This window comes from Urocitellus parryii, chromosome 7 (genome assembly GCF_045843805.1).
Source record: "Urocitellus parryii isolate mUroPar1 chromosome 7, mUroPar1.hap1, whole genome shotgun sequence".
Taxonomy (NCBI): Eukaryota; Metazoa; Chordata; class Mammalia; order Rodentia; family Sciuridae; genus Urocitellus; species Urocitellus parryii.
In genome coordinates, this window is record NC_135537.1 from 173,267,402 (window position 1) to 173,283,391 (window position 15,990).

The 15,990-nt window shown below is 33.2% G+C and overlaps 1 protein-coding gene across 1 annotated transcript in view; it reads right to left on the reverse strand.

Moving 5' to 3' along the window:
* Positions 1-15,427, reverse strand: part of LOC113191574 (ATP-binding cassette sub-family A member 6-like) — a 62,098-nt gene extending 46,671 nt beyond the window's left edge. The window contains 11 exon segments of the mRNA XM_077800525.1: positions 2,477-2,645; positions 3,815-3,962; positions 4,512-4,697; positions 5,254-5,395; positions 8,730-8,792; positions 8,794-8,879; positions 9,765-9,868; positions 11,203-11,361; positions 13,275-13,479; positions 14,765-14,867; positions 15,366-15,427. Of these exon segments, the coding sequence (XP_077656651.1) occupies positions 2,477-2,645; positions 3,815-3,962; positions 4,512-4,697; positions 5,254-5,395; positions 8,730-8,792; positions 8,794-8,879; positions 9,765-9,868; positions 11,203-11,361; positions 13,275-13,479; positions 14,765-14,860 (1,358 nt within the window). The 5' untranslated portion in view covers positions 14,861-14,867; positions 15,366-15,427.
* Between the last annotated feature and the right edge of the window lie 563 nt (positions 15,428-15,990).

A 15,990-nucleotide genomic window follows, 5' to 3' on the forward strand; every position in this document is an offset into this window, starting at 1 on the left:
CCCATTATCTTACACTATTATCAAAATAAAAATGTAAACTTGCCATTTCTGCTTCATTTCCTTCTCTTTATTCTTCACTTAGATCTCAACCACACATTCCAGGGACCTCTTTTTAATAAAATCATGAGTAACCACCTATTTACCAAATGCAATAAATGTTTTCTCATCCTGGATCACTGGATGATGAATCCCCATCAATGACTTCCTCTTTGTTCATTCACTCTTTGTGCCTACATTCCAACATTATCTTGTGCTTCATAGGTTCCTCCATGTATACTGTGGATCATCTTACCTATACTCTCTGAGTGTGTTATCTCATCCATTCTTACGGTTTCAACACTAGCCCAATCTTGACTCTATCCTCTCCCCCCCCACACTTCTATGTCTGTCTGATTCTGGATGCCTATCTCTTTCTCTCTCTCTCTCTCTCTCTCTCTCTCTCTCTCTCTCTTTCTCTCTCTCTCTCTCCCTCTCTCTCTCTCTCTCTCTCTCTCTCTCTCTCTCTCTCTCTCTCACACACACACACACACACACACACAACTAAATCAGAATTATTCAACTTGAATACATTGTAATACCAAGACAACTGATGCCTGTGAACTAACTCAAAGATTCACATTAGATCCATATTAATTGATTTGGGGTGAAGATTGAGGACTGGGATACTATGAAAGTCTCCCAAGTGATTCTAATGTGAAACTATGTTTGAGAAAAAACTGCTCTAAACTTGCAGATCCAGAACAGATCTCATTTCCTTTCCCACCTAAACCCATTCCACTACCATTCTGGATCATACTTAGCAGTATGGACATTCAGCTGTTTTCTTCATAATTATTGCTCAGACTCATCCATCACCCATGTAACCAATTATATTTCTTGTAAAATTTAACTCTTAAATAGCTATCATGTTGAGATGGTCTCCCTAGATCCCTACTAATCAATCTTGTTTAGTCCTTTATCAGTTCTCCTATTGTATACTGCCTCTAATTTTTTCTCCTCTTCTTAAGTTATCCCTCTTAGAATTCATGCTTTAAAGATAAAATAGGTTGTTGTTTTTAAAAATCATCTTAATTATTCTTCAACATTCCTCAGGATTTCCTCATGAGCCTCAGAGAGAATATCAAGACTCTTCCATATGACATAAAGATGCCTCTTATGGTCTATCCTGTGACATCTTTTGGCATCCTTTGCCTCATGTTTTATGTGTGAGAATCACTATACTACCTGTTACATGCAGCACCATCCTTAGAGCTATGGTTTTTGTCTGCTAGATGTGCACATGTATAACTCCCACATGTGTACACACACACACACACACACACACACACACACACACCTTTACATATACAAATCACCTTAGAACAAAATCATCATTTTACCTTGCTTATTCTTAAAAGGTTGTTCATGGAAGCCTTGTTTATAAAAGCAAAAATCAAAAATAATCAAAGTATCCTTCTTTTAAAGAGAGAGAAGTAAGCCAAGAGACTCATGTCTTAAAATATTACACAAAAGTTAAAATCAGTATGTTAACTATAGTTATCACTATAACTATGGAACAGATTGACAATACCAAATTCATCATCAATGCCACTTATAAAAAGGTATGAAGAGAATGTTACAGTGAAATCAAAGGAAGCTTTAAATGAAAATGATATATCCAATTAAAAAATACTGGGCAAGAAACTTAACCTTTCAATAGTTCAATTTTCTAATTTTAAAATAGAGAAAATAGAAGTACCTGCCTTACAAGTTTAATTCTTAGTAAGAATTAAGTACAAGTCTGGTAGATAGTAAGTACTATATAAATATCTGCAAAGTAAACGAATTGTTGATATTTAAAGCTCTGATTCCTTGACTTTGCAACTTTGTAGGAAAAAAAATCTACAGGGCTTTTTAAAATCCACAAATACTTGGATTCAGTGGTTGTAATTCAAGTAATTCTAATTCAAGAAGGAAAGTCCAAGAACACAGATATTTTAAGTGCTCCTTATATGGTCCAGGTACCTACCAATTCTCTTAACAATATTATGAAGTGGATATTACTCTTGTTTCACAGAAGACACTGAGACTTGAGAAACTTACTTGTTTTTCCAAGGTTACACATCAAATAAGAAACAATTGTGATGCAAGGCTGTAAGAATTTCTGATTCCAAATTTCTTACTTCTTCCATCTTATAAGTCAGACAAAACTATGAAAGGAAGGGTTCAGAGAATGAAAATAGCATAAAAAGAGGTAGCGCACAAGAGACAGAAGCAGAAAAGCAGACAAGGTGGAGCATGACTTGGTAACATTGTATGGAGAGGATCAAAGGAAATCCTCCTTTCAGGTAGCAGTTAGGAGAAACTGGTGGTGGCTGGCCTTGGATTAGTGCAAAGTGATGTTGACCAGTTCCTTTCCCTTCAATATTTGGCCCCAGGCTCACCTCATTGCTATTGGTAACCATTCCTTAGCTCGGTACTCATGAATTATGGTTACCTGATGGCTTCTTTTCCTTGGATTTCAGAAGCTATGGGTTCAAAATAACCATCAGAGGGATGCTCGGGATCCAGGTCTTTCTCAATGACCATATTATCAGTCCTTCGGTGTCGGAAACAAGATGATGAACTCAGGAAAAATAATGGAGAATAGCGGTGCTCATTTCCATCTAATTAATCAATAGGCAATATAATATCAGATCACTAATATGAATACAAGGTTTCCCCTGAACAATCTAGAATATCATAAATTTTTAAACATCGTAGAAAAATTCTTTTCTTTCCACTTGCTATTATTCAGAAGAAAAGTTGTTAATAAAGTAAACAATGAAAATTCAAAAGAAATAACATTGCAAAAGTTAAAACATATAATGGAACTTTTAACAAAATATAGATCAAAGGTTTAAATAAAATGTGATCCTAAAAGTATTTAGAAGAATGAATGAAATGAAATATTGGGAAAATATAAAATCTCAATATGGCACATAAAAGTAATTAGAAACACCTTTATGAACTTCAACAATTTGACCATAGCAATATAGTGGAACCTAATACTGAAATTCAAGTATTTGCATATAGGTACATGAATGAAATAAACATGAAGAAATCATATTAGTTCAGGATAAATATGGTCGTGTTTTCAATTTTTTTTCTAGATTAAAAAATGAAGTAGTATTTGTTATTAAGGGTCATCAGTATAAAACAGAAGTAACCAAAATAGAGAAATACATACTAGTAAATACACAGAATATACAAGACAATATTAATTGTAGTCAAAGCAGAAAGAATATACAAGAATAAGATTATGTATTGGGAAAGCATTCTGAGTCTAGTGAGTGTGCAGGTATTCTTGGCTTACTGAAATTTTTTGGTTGTTTGCAAGATAAAGACAATATGACTGTAAATATTTCTGTAAATTTGAATAGTACATGATAATGTTGAAAATATTGCTAAACAAATATTTATTAATAAGCATTTCCAAAGCCAAATCACTTTTAAGAAATTTCTGCTTGTTCTGACACAAATCCTAAGTATCACTCTTTGAAAATACTTTTCAAGGATACTTGAAAAACTAATATTATTTCATTACTACATAATTATAATGTTATATAATTAGCATTATCATGTAATTATAACATTATATGGAAGTCAGAAGAATAATTGTTTTTATGTAAAATTTCTTTGGATAACTAAAACTCTGAAGTAAAAATAAAGAGTACATTAGCTCTGAGATGAGAAATTTTTTTCATTTCTAAAAATAGATTTGCATAACTTTAAGAAAAACTATTTGATGTGATCATTAACTGGAGATGTCAGAGAAAAAAACATCATTACTTACAGGGTAAGATTTTGTCAAAGTACAGTGCCAGCATCAAGTAGATAAGACCATCAAAAGCCAACACAGAAAATGTTGCTAGCATTGTATATGATTCTCCTGAGGAGTCAGGGAAAACTACTCCATTCAAGTTATAATCCATATGAAGAATCTAAGATTTCAACAAAAATCATAATATATCTTTAAGTTAGTAAATATATAAGTTGTATAAAGAATTGTTAGAACTATTATTTTCAGAATTATTAGAATTACTATTATTATTATCATTAGAACTAGAATTATCATTACTAACTAGCTTTTTAAATAACTATTAATTAGTCAAATATATAAATAAGCAAATAAAACAATTCGAAAAAAAATATCCATTTTATAATGACTAAAAGAAAATTATAAGGAAACTCTGGTTTCTAAAAGACAATGTTCTAAGTATAAAAATTTAAATTAGGACTTGTGCTTGTTTTTATAAAATCACTATGGTTTAGCAAAATGTCTTCAATGTAACAAATGAAACAGATCTTAAAAAGAACGTGAGAAACTCCTGAAGCACCTAATTAGTACAACGATAAGAGAACTTTTTCAAAGTTACTTTTAAAATAGAAAACTACTTAAAGGCTCTTGGTTGAAGATAGTGCTAATTATAATCAGTCATGAAATATCAAGTTCTTTTGAAAGTTCAATAATTAATTAGCAATGCTTTTACCTGAGTCATTCCAGCTCTTAAGGCGAAAGGGCTACAAATACTCAAAATCCACTGTACAGATGGAGGAAGTTGTTTATAGAAGGCAGTGAATCCCATAAACCCCCAAAAGAGGGTGAGGAGAAACACAAACAAATTTGTGAGGACAGCTTTCTGTAACAGCACGCTCATCAGGAATGATAGAGCTAGCTGAAAGAGAGAACACACTTATTTAGCTACAGCAGACATTTAGTTCACTGAGAACCACTGGTATAAGGATCTCTATATCATGAAAAATATTTAACAGTGAGAATGAACATAGTAAGGCATAGTGATTCTGTTCTGCTCACAGTTGTTGTTGTTGTTGTTCTTCTTCTTCTTTTTTTTTTTTTAAGGGGATCCTTATTGACCTTACTCAGTGGACTTTTGTTGCTGAGGAAGTGGGCGGAAGCTGAAAGATCTGAGGATATGGTACAAATATAAACTAGGAAAAATTAAAATGAATTAATATTCTAAGGAAGGGTTTCTATCTACACACCTACTGCAGAAATCATTCTGGCAGGTAGAAGAATTATAGGCTCTTGTTCAGAGAAGAAAGAGGGAGTAGCATGGAATGAATTTAGGAGAGTGATAACTAGGAATGGCTACAATGGCACACACACTGGACATAAAAGAAGGGACTGTACTAACCTACAGGGACACTAATATTCACTATTTGTAGCTAAGAACTCAAGTGTAGACAGTGTAAATAAACATATGAACTTACTAAAGACAAGCCATATAAGAATAAGAGTGTAAATATGACCATAAAGCCAGTCATGAGTATAACTTGGGTGGATGTTATGATAATTGTAATGAATATGGAAATGATGAAGATGAAGGTGGTATACATTAAACCCCAGGACAACCTAAGCAAAGACAAAAAGTTACTTAAATTATTTTAACTTCCTTAAGAAATGTTTTGGATATCTAAAGTCATCTAAAGAATAACAATGATTCCCCTTATACCTGTAACCTAGGTTAATAGCTATAATATCAATATGACAGAAACTCACTGCACATCCATTTCCTGATTATGATTCTCCCATGAAAATAACCAGTTTTCTAAGTGTACTGTTCATAATTCTCACATAGTTTGATTGCCTTATCACAGAAAAATGATGGATATTGAATACTGGCACAGGCCCAACCAATGGGAAAGGATACCACAACCAATTAAAAGAATGTATAGAGCACCATGGCTTTGCTGATGCCTACCAGTTAGGCATCAGCTCTATAGGCATGCACAGTATAAATAATATGAACGTAATATAAGTAGTACTGTATTTATTCTTCTGTGACTTGCCTTCATCATTTGACATTAACAATATTACACACTGCTATAGAATAGTTTATAGCTTGAATATATCCTAGTTTTCTCCTGCCCATGGACATTTAGATTTCTTCCATTTGTTTTCTACAACAACATTGCTAAGAATTTGTCTTTTCTGGGAAAATGCATAAGAACATCTCTAAGATGAAGTTGTTGAATTAAAAAAGATAAGCATTTGGTATCTTCAGCTTTATTAGATATTATCAAATTGTCCTAATTGTAGAATTGGAAGGAAACTTAACAGATGCTGGTCAAATAACTCAAGTCTAACATCAGGGATATATGATAATTATTAAGGGTCTCCACAGGTAGCACGTTCACTCTCTTTAATAGTTGAAATCCATAACTTCACTAATCCCATGTATTCTTCCTATTCATACTCATGATTTCTTTACTGCAACTGACATGAATTATGGTATACCTTTACATTTGCATGCTGCTTTGTGTGTGCCCGTGTTCCCATTTTTATGAGTATATATTAGACACGGTATCAGATTTTAGATCTAGAAAGACTACAGTGTGCCTTAACCCAAGGGCCTTATTTTATAAATAATAAAGCTGCAATCCTTTTATTAGTTAGTGGCCTTATTCAGGGCCACAAAGTAAAACCAGTATCAAGGCGCATATGTAGCACTCTCTCTCTCCAGAGTTTGTCCCTCTACTTAAAACTGCATAATTAAGAATATAACAACTGAAGAATATAAAAAAATATATTAAAACCAGGACCTTGATTCAATATGTCCCAGTAGAACATGCATATACTAGATTTATGATTTACTTGACTTTTTAAATTTCACATCATTACAATGATTCAGCCTGTGCGAGAAGCATCAGCAATTTTGAAAAGCATAACATATTCTTCAGAATCCACTTCCTGAGTACAGAAGGGAACTACTTTAAGTAGGATTTGAAAAACTACAATGTAGGAGAATTACAAGTGAAAGATATTATAATATTACCTAAAAATAGAACCAGTTACAGGAGTGAAGAAAGGAATCTTGGGAGAGATATAAAACTACAAAAACCCTCATGCTGAAAATAAAGCAATTTAGGATCATATTAAAGAATAAATAGTGATTACTTTTCACATTTATGACATGAGTAAAAGAGTGTTATACAATTTGTTTCAAATAGACATATTTGGAACTTAGTAGAAACATTTCAGAATCTTTTACTCTCTTTGTTTTAAGGATATATATATATATATATATATATATATATATATATATAGAGAGAGAGAGAGAGAGAGAGAGAGAGATTTATTTTGCTAAATTTTAGGTGGATGCATACCAAGAAATCATCCTGAGAATGAATTCACACCTACATGTGTAATACTTTTCTGACTTTAATATTGGATTGACTGGCACCTACCTGATCTCAGGTGACTACTGTCATTCTGTTCCATAAGACATGCCCTGGACTTAAAGTAGGTGTTAACCCCTTTTATATGAGTTCCCTCTCTATTCCACCTAACAGATTTTGTGATTGGCTATTTCTGTTTCTAAATGTTTCACTACAAAAAAAGTATTTTCTCTATCTTAAGACATGATTTCCTCTTTTTCTATTTCACAATTCATTCATATTAGAATTAAAAATCACTGTTAGTAAATATATTTTATAGATAATAAAAATCTCTTACACCTTCATTTAATTTCAGGGAATATATGGCCTTTAAAGGATTGTTCAAATAATAATTTTTATCCATTCCAAGAAGTTCCATATGTATAAAGAATATTTCCTTGATATGAGGACCATATAGAGATTCAAAAAATATGTTTATATTTTCTTTGGGGTAAAGTTAATACATTATTTTTCCTTTTCTCCTTTTTCTAGGCAGTATGAATTTTGTCACTGAAGTCTTGCAAAATTGTGTTTTGACTTTTTGGAAGTGTAGAGCTTGCATGATTTTCACTTCTATCTACTAATCTCTTCTATTAATGTTTTTTTATTTTTTTGAGAGAGAGAGAGAGAGAGAGAGAATTTTTTAATTTTTTTTTTTTTTTTTTAGTTTTCAGTGGACACAACATCCTTATTTTATTTTTATGTGGTGCTGAGGATCGAACCCAGTGGCCCACGCATGCCAGGTGAGCGCGACACGGCTTGAGCCACATCCCCAGCCCCTCTATTAATGTTTTACCTATCTTTTTTTCTATGTAATTATTTGTTTCACTATGATATAAATACATAAGTGTATACATTCAGATATGTATATGCATATATGTGTTTATATTCGAACATATATATTTCAAAATTTAAATTATGTGTGGAATGGGGCAAGATATAAATACTACTATATGAAGCGAATGCTCTTATGAGGCCCCTCCTACATGTCAGTGTAGGTGTTGTATTTCCTGGGCACATTCCATATGCTACTTCATTTAACAACATATGATATTTCCTTGCTCAAAAAAGTATATGCTTGGGGCCCAGCCTCTGAACATAATTTAGCCTTTATAGGACCACACATTTGTCTTCAACATGAGGCAGCAGGGAGAAATCAGCTGATAGTTGTGGGTAGATCAATTAGGAGAGGTGTCCTCAGGATACTTTGGGAAAGTCACACGCTCAATATATACCTGTAGTTGGGCAACACTTTTTCATTTTAACTCTCCTTGTTTACAAACTGGAAGGGCGTTCTTCTATCACAGAGTTACCTTAAGATATTCATGGCATAGAAAAAATTGCTCAGCAAATTGTAATCATTATTTTCCATGACAAAATTTAACAAAGACTAAATCAAGAAGTCAGAGCAAAAGATAATGTAGTTACTGTATCAAAATTAAACAATGGTATTTTGAAGCAATAACATTTTTTTTTTTTGCTTCAGAGTTTCCATTTATTACCTGGAACTACTTGAATTTATCACTCACCAGAAAGCTGAATCATGTAGACCCATCATTTTCATCAATTCCTTACATTTTTTCACGTTGAAAAATGTCTTTAAAAATAAAGGGTAATGTCTTCATATTTATGGCAGTGACTGACATCGACTCATCTATAACAGAGTGATTTGTTGTGACCTAAAGAAGGATTTAAACAAATATGAATCATTATTTAAGGAACAAAATTGGTGAAATCAGCATCAGTGTTGCAGTTTGTACTTATAACAATTTCAATATTCTACTGTTACTATATAAGATTTTACATTAGGGGAAAATGAGTGACTAGTAAAATGGACCTCTCTGTATATTCCTGCAGTTTACTGTGATTTTAGAACTACTAAAAAACTAAAAGATTGAAAATACTCTGGAAGCTCAGACAGGAGAAGCTTGAATTAAAGCCAGCAACATAGGGAGACACTGTCTCAAAAGAAAAAAAAAATGGAAAGGTCTAGGGATGTTGCTCAGTGGTTAAGCACCCTTAGGTTCAATCCCTAGTACCAAAAAACAAGTCGGAAAATAGGCAGGGTTCTTTGTCTGAACATCTGCTTCATTATATGAAAACCTGAGCATACATCACTGCTTTGGTTTGAATGGGACCTTTCTATAAATTCACATTGCAACTTCATCACTCTGATGATATAAGGGGTAGGCCTTTGGGGGAAGTGATTAGATAACTATCCTCATGAATGTGGTACTACCCTCATGGATGAATTAGTGCCTTTTCAAAGGCTGTGGGGAACCAACTAAGGCCCTTTCTGCCCTTCTGCTCTTTCACCATGTGAGAACACTTAGATGGTGACATCTGTGAGGAACATGAACTCTCAGTTTTCTAGCACCTAAATCTAGCGTTTTACAGGTTCCAGAACTGTGAAAAACAAATTTCTGTTCTTTTAAAATCACCCAGTCTCAGGTAGTTGATAAATCACAGCATAAATGGACTAAAAGCATCAACTTTCACAACAATCATGATGCCCTTGGGATTAGTTTACATTGAACATTAGACCTTCTCAGGTGGGTACTTACTTCTATAATAGCAGCATTAATGATAGTCTGCAAAGTCACAAATCCTCTATCCCAGTATCTGGACAATACACATGAATATTCACCATATATTTCCCAACAAGGATCTGTAAGCACAAATAAAAGAATAACCATCAGTATGGGACAAAGACTGTTGGACACTAAGAAGCAAGAATCTAAGAGAAGACAATACAGGGGAGACTTTGCCAGTCAGAATATTTAACTACACAGAAGAAAGAAGCACATGAAAGTTTAAAAAAGGTAATTTTATTCATGAAGACCACAGACTCATAGAAGATATTAGAAAACAAAAAGTAAATAAAAGGAAACACTGTGTTCCATGCTATTTCTCAAAATATTAAAAACACCCCAGCCCTACAACTTTCTTTGCACTCAAATGTTCTCCTTTTAGATGGACGTATGGCTCACTTCTTCATCCTGATCTCCTCTCTCAAGTAACTTCATCAAACAGGTCTTTCCTGATAGCTATATATAAGATATATAAAATAGCTCTTGAGTTCTTTATCTTATAACCTGGCTTTGTCATACTTTGTGGTGGGTATGATTTTTCTCCCATCCCCTGTCCCAATTAGCATGAGTAGGAAAGAACTGATTCTACTAGTCCCATTGCTTCTGCTTCCTAGAGGGTCTTCTAATTTTTTGCCCTCTCTCCCTTTCAGCTGCCTCCAGCATCAGCTCAGCCACCTGTCAGCTCACTGGCAGGATTCATTACATTCTCCCTGAGTCCTTTACAATCTATTCTCTGGCTGCATCAGGAATGCTGTCTTAGTCTTGGAAACCTAATCACAACCTTCCTTGCCTCGACTGAAGTACCTCAAGGGCTATCCAATGCTTGAGGTCTATGAGATGCCAGAAGATCCAACCTGACTCGCTCCAGCTTCCTCTGCCCATCATACTCCTCTTCAGTATCTTCGAGATCTAATAAGAGATCCCCTTTCTCCCTTCAGGTTTTCCCATTTGCTTTTCCTCTTTCTGCCCCCTGAAAGCAATGCCTTCTGGTCTTGGTTTAAACATCCTTTCCCTAATTCCACAGTTCACCAGGAATACCAGTCTAAGTCCCCATAAGAACCTTTCCTTGTACTTGTCCTTAATTCTTCAACATCTGACTTTCCTGATAAATTGGAATTTCACCTGTCATGGACCCATCAGCAGACCTATCAGTCTTGATCACACCTGCATCCTTCCAGTCATATACATGCATGCTCAATAGATAAATGTTGAATTATTCTACAGGGTTTTTTTTTTAAGAATCAGCTTCTAGTGAGAGGCTAGTTTATCTAGTTTATCTTGAATAAGTTCAACAATAAATGTTATTCTATTTTCTCCTGTGCCATTGAAAAAATCTATATTACCCATCCCCACCTGTTCCTATGTTGAAAACATGAAGACAGACATAATTAAATTTTATATGAAAAGTCACCTGTTAAATCATCTCTCAAAAATGGAACATCATATCTTCGAGAAACTTTTAACTTGTAAGAGAAAGTGTCACTAAAGATGATTCCCATTGCATGCGGGAAATACTCAAAAAGTACTTCATCCATGTCTTTTTTATCTGGTACCCCAATGATTCTTGTTCCTGCAAATTATAAGGTAAAAATAGACATACAAAATTGTAATTGAGTTTCCTCAACACAAAATATTCAACTGTCTTCACATATTTTTATTAGTCTCAACACTAATATTATTTTCCATTTAAATCAAACTTGAAATAAAAGTCAAGTGGACATTTTTATTTTAATTCTTCAGATTCCAGAATCAGGAGACATATATGAGAATGAAGTGTTTTCTTTTTTTAAATGACAGGCATCAGGGAAAGTTTTATGTATACAAAAAAAAAAACCATTATGGTGGGATTAGTCAACATTATACAATGAAGTTATGAAAACTTAGAGGCAATTGTAGTCACTCTACAGCTGAGTATTCCAGATTCCAGATTCACTAAAGAAAAAAAATTGTACGACCTTTGTCCTATGCAGAAACCAAGATAACAAACAACTCTATTTATAACAACCAGAAGCTTCACTTGTTAGAAAATAAGTATTAAAGACACTTCTCAGAATATGATATACAATCAATCAACAAATATGTTAAAAAAATGTTCATCATCACTAGCAATTAGAGAAATGCAAATCAAAACCATTCTAAGATTTCATCTCACTCCAGTCAGAATAGCAGCTATTATGAAGACAAACAACAATAAGTGTTGGCGAGGATGTGGGGAAAAAGGTACACTCATACACTGCTAGTGGGACTGCAAATTGGTGCAGCCAATATGGAAATCAATATGGAGATTTCTTGGAAAATTGAGCAAGGAACCACAATTTGAACCAGCTATCCCTCTCCTCAGTCTATACCCAAAGGACTTAAAAGCAGCATACTACAGGAACACAGCCACATCAATGTTTATAGCAGCACAATTCAAAATAGCTAAACTGTGGAGCCAGTTTTATATATATATATATATATATATATATATATATATATATATATATTTCTATAAATAGAATATTACTCAGCAATAAAAGAGAATGAAATCCATTTGCAGGTAAATGGATGTAGTTAGAGAAGATAATGCAAAGTGAAGTTAGCCAATCCTGAAAAACCAAATGCTGGATGTTTTCTTTGATATAAGGAGGCTGATTCATAGTGGTATAGGGAGAGGGAGCATAGGAGGAATAGATGAACTCTAGATAGGGCAGAGGGGTTGGAGGGGAAGGGAGGGGGCATGGAGTTAGAAATGATGGTGGAATGTGATGATCATTATCCAAAGTACATGAATTGGTGTGAATGTACTTTGTATACAACCAGAAATATGAAAAATTGTGCTCTATATGTATAATAAGGATTGTAATGCATTCTGCTGTCATATATAAATAAAAATAAAAATCTTAAAATTTTAAAAAAGAGTAAATAGATTCAAACCTGTTTGCTCATAAATAAAATATACAGTTTGTTCATCTTGGTTATAAAAAGACATAATTTAAAATAAAGACCTCTAAAGATGTTTATGAATTGAACTATATTCAGAAAAGAACAACCTTTTGATTATACTATGTGTAGAAAAAAGCAATCTTCAAATTATCTATCTTTTCATAGTTATGAGATTACTGTTATATAACTAATATCTAATCTTTTACTGAGTTTTTTGTTTATGAGCAATACATATTAATCATTGTATTTCCATGTTAAAACCATAAATATTTACCAATGGTTATATTTCTCCCATTTATTACTCTGCAAATATGAAATTATAAATCTGATGTTTCATTACTTTCCAGTAGGAATGTAGGCCTCCCTAAATATAACTCTCATCAAAGCTAATTGTTCTGACTGCCCCCCCACCAAAAACAACTTAACAAAATTGGATGCTATCTTGATGCTGAAATTGTTAGCAGAATATATCATTGTCACCTCAAATTAACATGTATACATCTTTTCAAAAATTATGTACTAATATCAGTAATGCTTTCTTGCCATTAGTACACCTACCTTTCATTAAGGGAGCAAATGCTGTTGTATTCATTATCTTCTGGGTTATATTAGAGATTGGCATATACACAATTATTATAGAAGAGATATTAAATTTGTCTATCCTTCCCAGATCTTGAGGAGGTATCTCAGGTAACTGGGCATTTTCTCTGACTCCTGAAAGCAGACCCACATACAGTCCTAGCAGTATTGGGAGGCCCCATTCCTATAAAATATTTGACAAAAAGAAGGAGGAGGAGGAGGAGGAGGAAAGAGACGAGCTTAGATCATTTTTTTAAAGTCAATCGATATCAAAGAACTGTTGATGACAAATTTCAGTTTTCCCATATAGCTGGCCTCTTTCCATTCTCCACTCTTCAAAGCAAAGAAAACCCAATAAAAGATAAATATTAAGTTAATATCCACATATATCCTTCTCAGATGCTAGAACTAAACTTTTGCACTAATTCATGAACTACTTCAGAAGCCATTTGAAACTAACAGAACACCTAATTGAGTGCTAATCTCTGAACTCCTAGGCAGCCAATTCAAGATTCCATGGGGTATTCCAGAGAGGGTTCATGGGGCAAATAGCAATGTTTTCTCAGTTATGATATCCTTATATCAAAAACTAAAGGAAATAAGAAGGAACTGAGTGTTAAAGTTTCTCTAGTGAATCCACAATGTCAAAAACCTCTTTGTCCTTTAATATCATGCTAGACTAGGTTCCCTGCCTCCTAAAATTAAGTGAGACAAAATGTTTGAGTTCCGACCAGTAGGATGTGGATAGAAGTGATAACATGCTACTTCCAAGCCTGGCTTGGGAACCCTCACACAACCTTCCATACTCTATATCAAGTCTTCCTTTTTCTCATCTACTGACTGGATGCAGAGGATTCCATGAAGGTCTATAAGCCCTAGCAAGATGACCAGTCTCTAGTAGAAGAAGCCTGGGTCTCTGAATGACTGTGTAGAGAAATTGTACCATCTACTCAACCTACTTCTCCATTACAACCTTCAGATTACAACAAGAGAGAAACAAATCTTTTCTTTGTTAAGCCACTGAGATCTGAGCTAGTTACCTGCAGTTAGCCTGCTGCCTGATGTAAACCCACAGTGGTGTGACTTGAAAATTCTCAGAAATAATCTTTAGATAGAAAATTAACAGTCTTAAATATGAGAGTATAAAATTAACATTTCTCAATTTATGCTAGACCAATTTTATTTCAATTTCTTGGTTCTAAGTGGATAACACAGTAGCTTTAACTGTTCATATAATTTACCATTTAATTAAAAGTACACTGAATTTCTCTTTAAAAATATGAGTAGTACTGTTACTCTTTACAAATCTAGGTTATTTTTCAAGGACTATTATGCATTTCTCAATTAAACAAATACAACTAGAGACAACCTCAAAAATCAACATATCTGGTCTGTTATCTAAAGCGTAACATTTGAAATCATTAAGCAACAAAATAAAACTGGAGAAGGAGACAAACTGTCTTACATACCAATGCACTCTCTCTTTTCATCCTCCATTTCTTAAGAAAATTCTTACACAGAAGAGCTTGAGTTTGCTGATACACACTTATCTGTCTTATTCTCATTTTGCCTCTTCATTAAATAAACAAAGAGAAATAAACCAGAAAAAATAAGCATACTAAGAAAAATCATGATTATGTTTTTGAGTAAAATATTTACTACTTCTAAAAATTGTAAAAAAAGGGATTTAAAATTGTATTGCGATAATTCATGACTAAAGATTCACCTCACATATATTCACTTTATCTGGGGGATTGAGAGATGGTGTAGAGGTAGAGTGATTTGTTTTCACATTTTTCAGCAACAGAATTCTACACTTTCTAGAAAAACTATCATTTGAGTTTAGAACCTGTAACTTCACTTTTTTGACCTTTCATAGCAGAATTCAATAATGTGAATAATTAAATTATATCTCTTCCTATTAATAGTCATTTCTTGCTCCTTGCACTTTAATGAAAATCTCAAAGCTAATCAAATTAATGTCAAAATTCAGATTACTTCAGTTCATGTGAATAATAAGTAACATTCATTAGTTATGACCCCAGTGAAATATTTTCTTGTAGTATTTACCTTCAGATTGCAGTGGACAACTTTTAACAAAAAAAAAAATAGGCTGTGGGATCACTATCAGGACTCAAAGTGCATAAAATTCGATTCTGAGACACAGGAAGAATAAAACAATTTCCTTTAAATTTCTCAGGTTAGTTGCTGAATAATTCAGGAAACAAACTGTGAAACAAGTTTTAAAAAGATGAAGAAGGAAAGAATGAATTATATGGGAAATTAATTTCACCGGAGTGTTCTCAAACAAACATAAGTCATTTTTGTTTTTCAGTTTTTTATAATCTCCAAATTTAATTATTCTTTCAGATTTGCATATCAAAATATTTATGCAATTCTCTGTTGGTGAAAACAGAAGTAAATTTTGCTATTTTCATATATTTTACTGTTATAATACAGGATAAAAGTTGGGAAAAAATAGAAAAAATTTAGTCATTAAGTCTTCAACATGAAAACATCTAAAAATTATGATTTTAACAGTGTCCACCCACATATTTGGCATACTACAGGAAAAAAAAAAAAAGCTTTACTTACTGTCAGGAAAATTAGAAAAAACTCCTCTGGAAATGGCAAATCACAGTTCTCTTGTACCTAGTGTAACAATGAAAACTTTAAAATGTATTGTTGCTGCTAC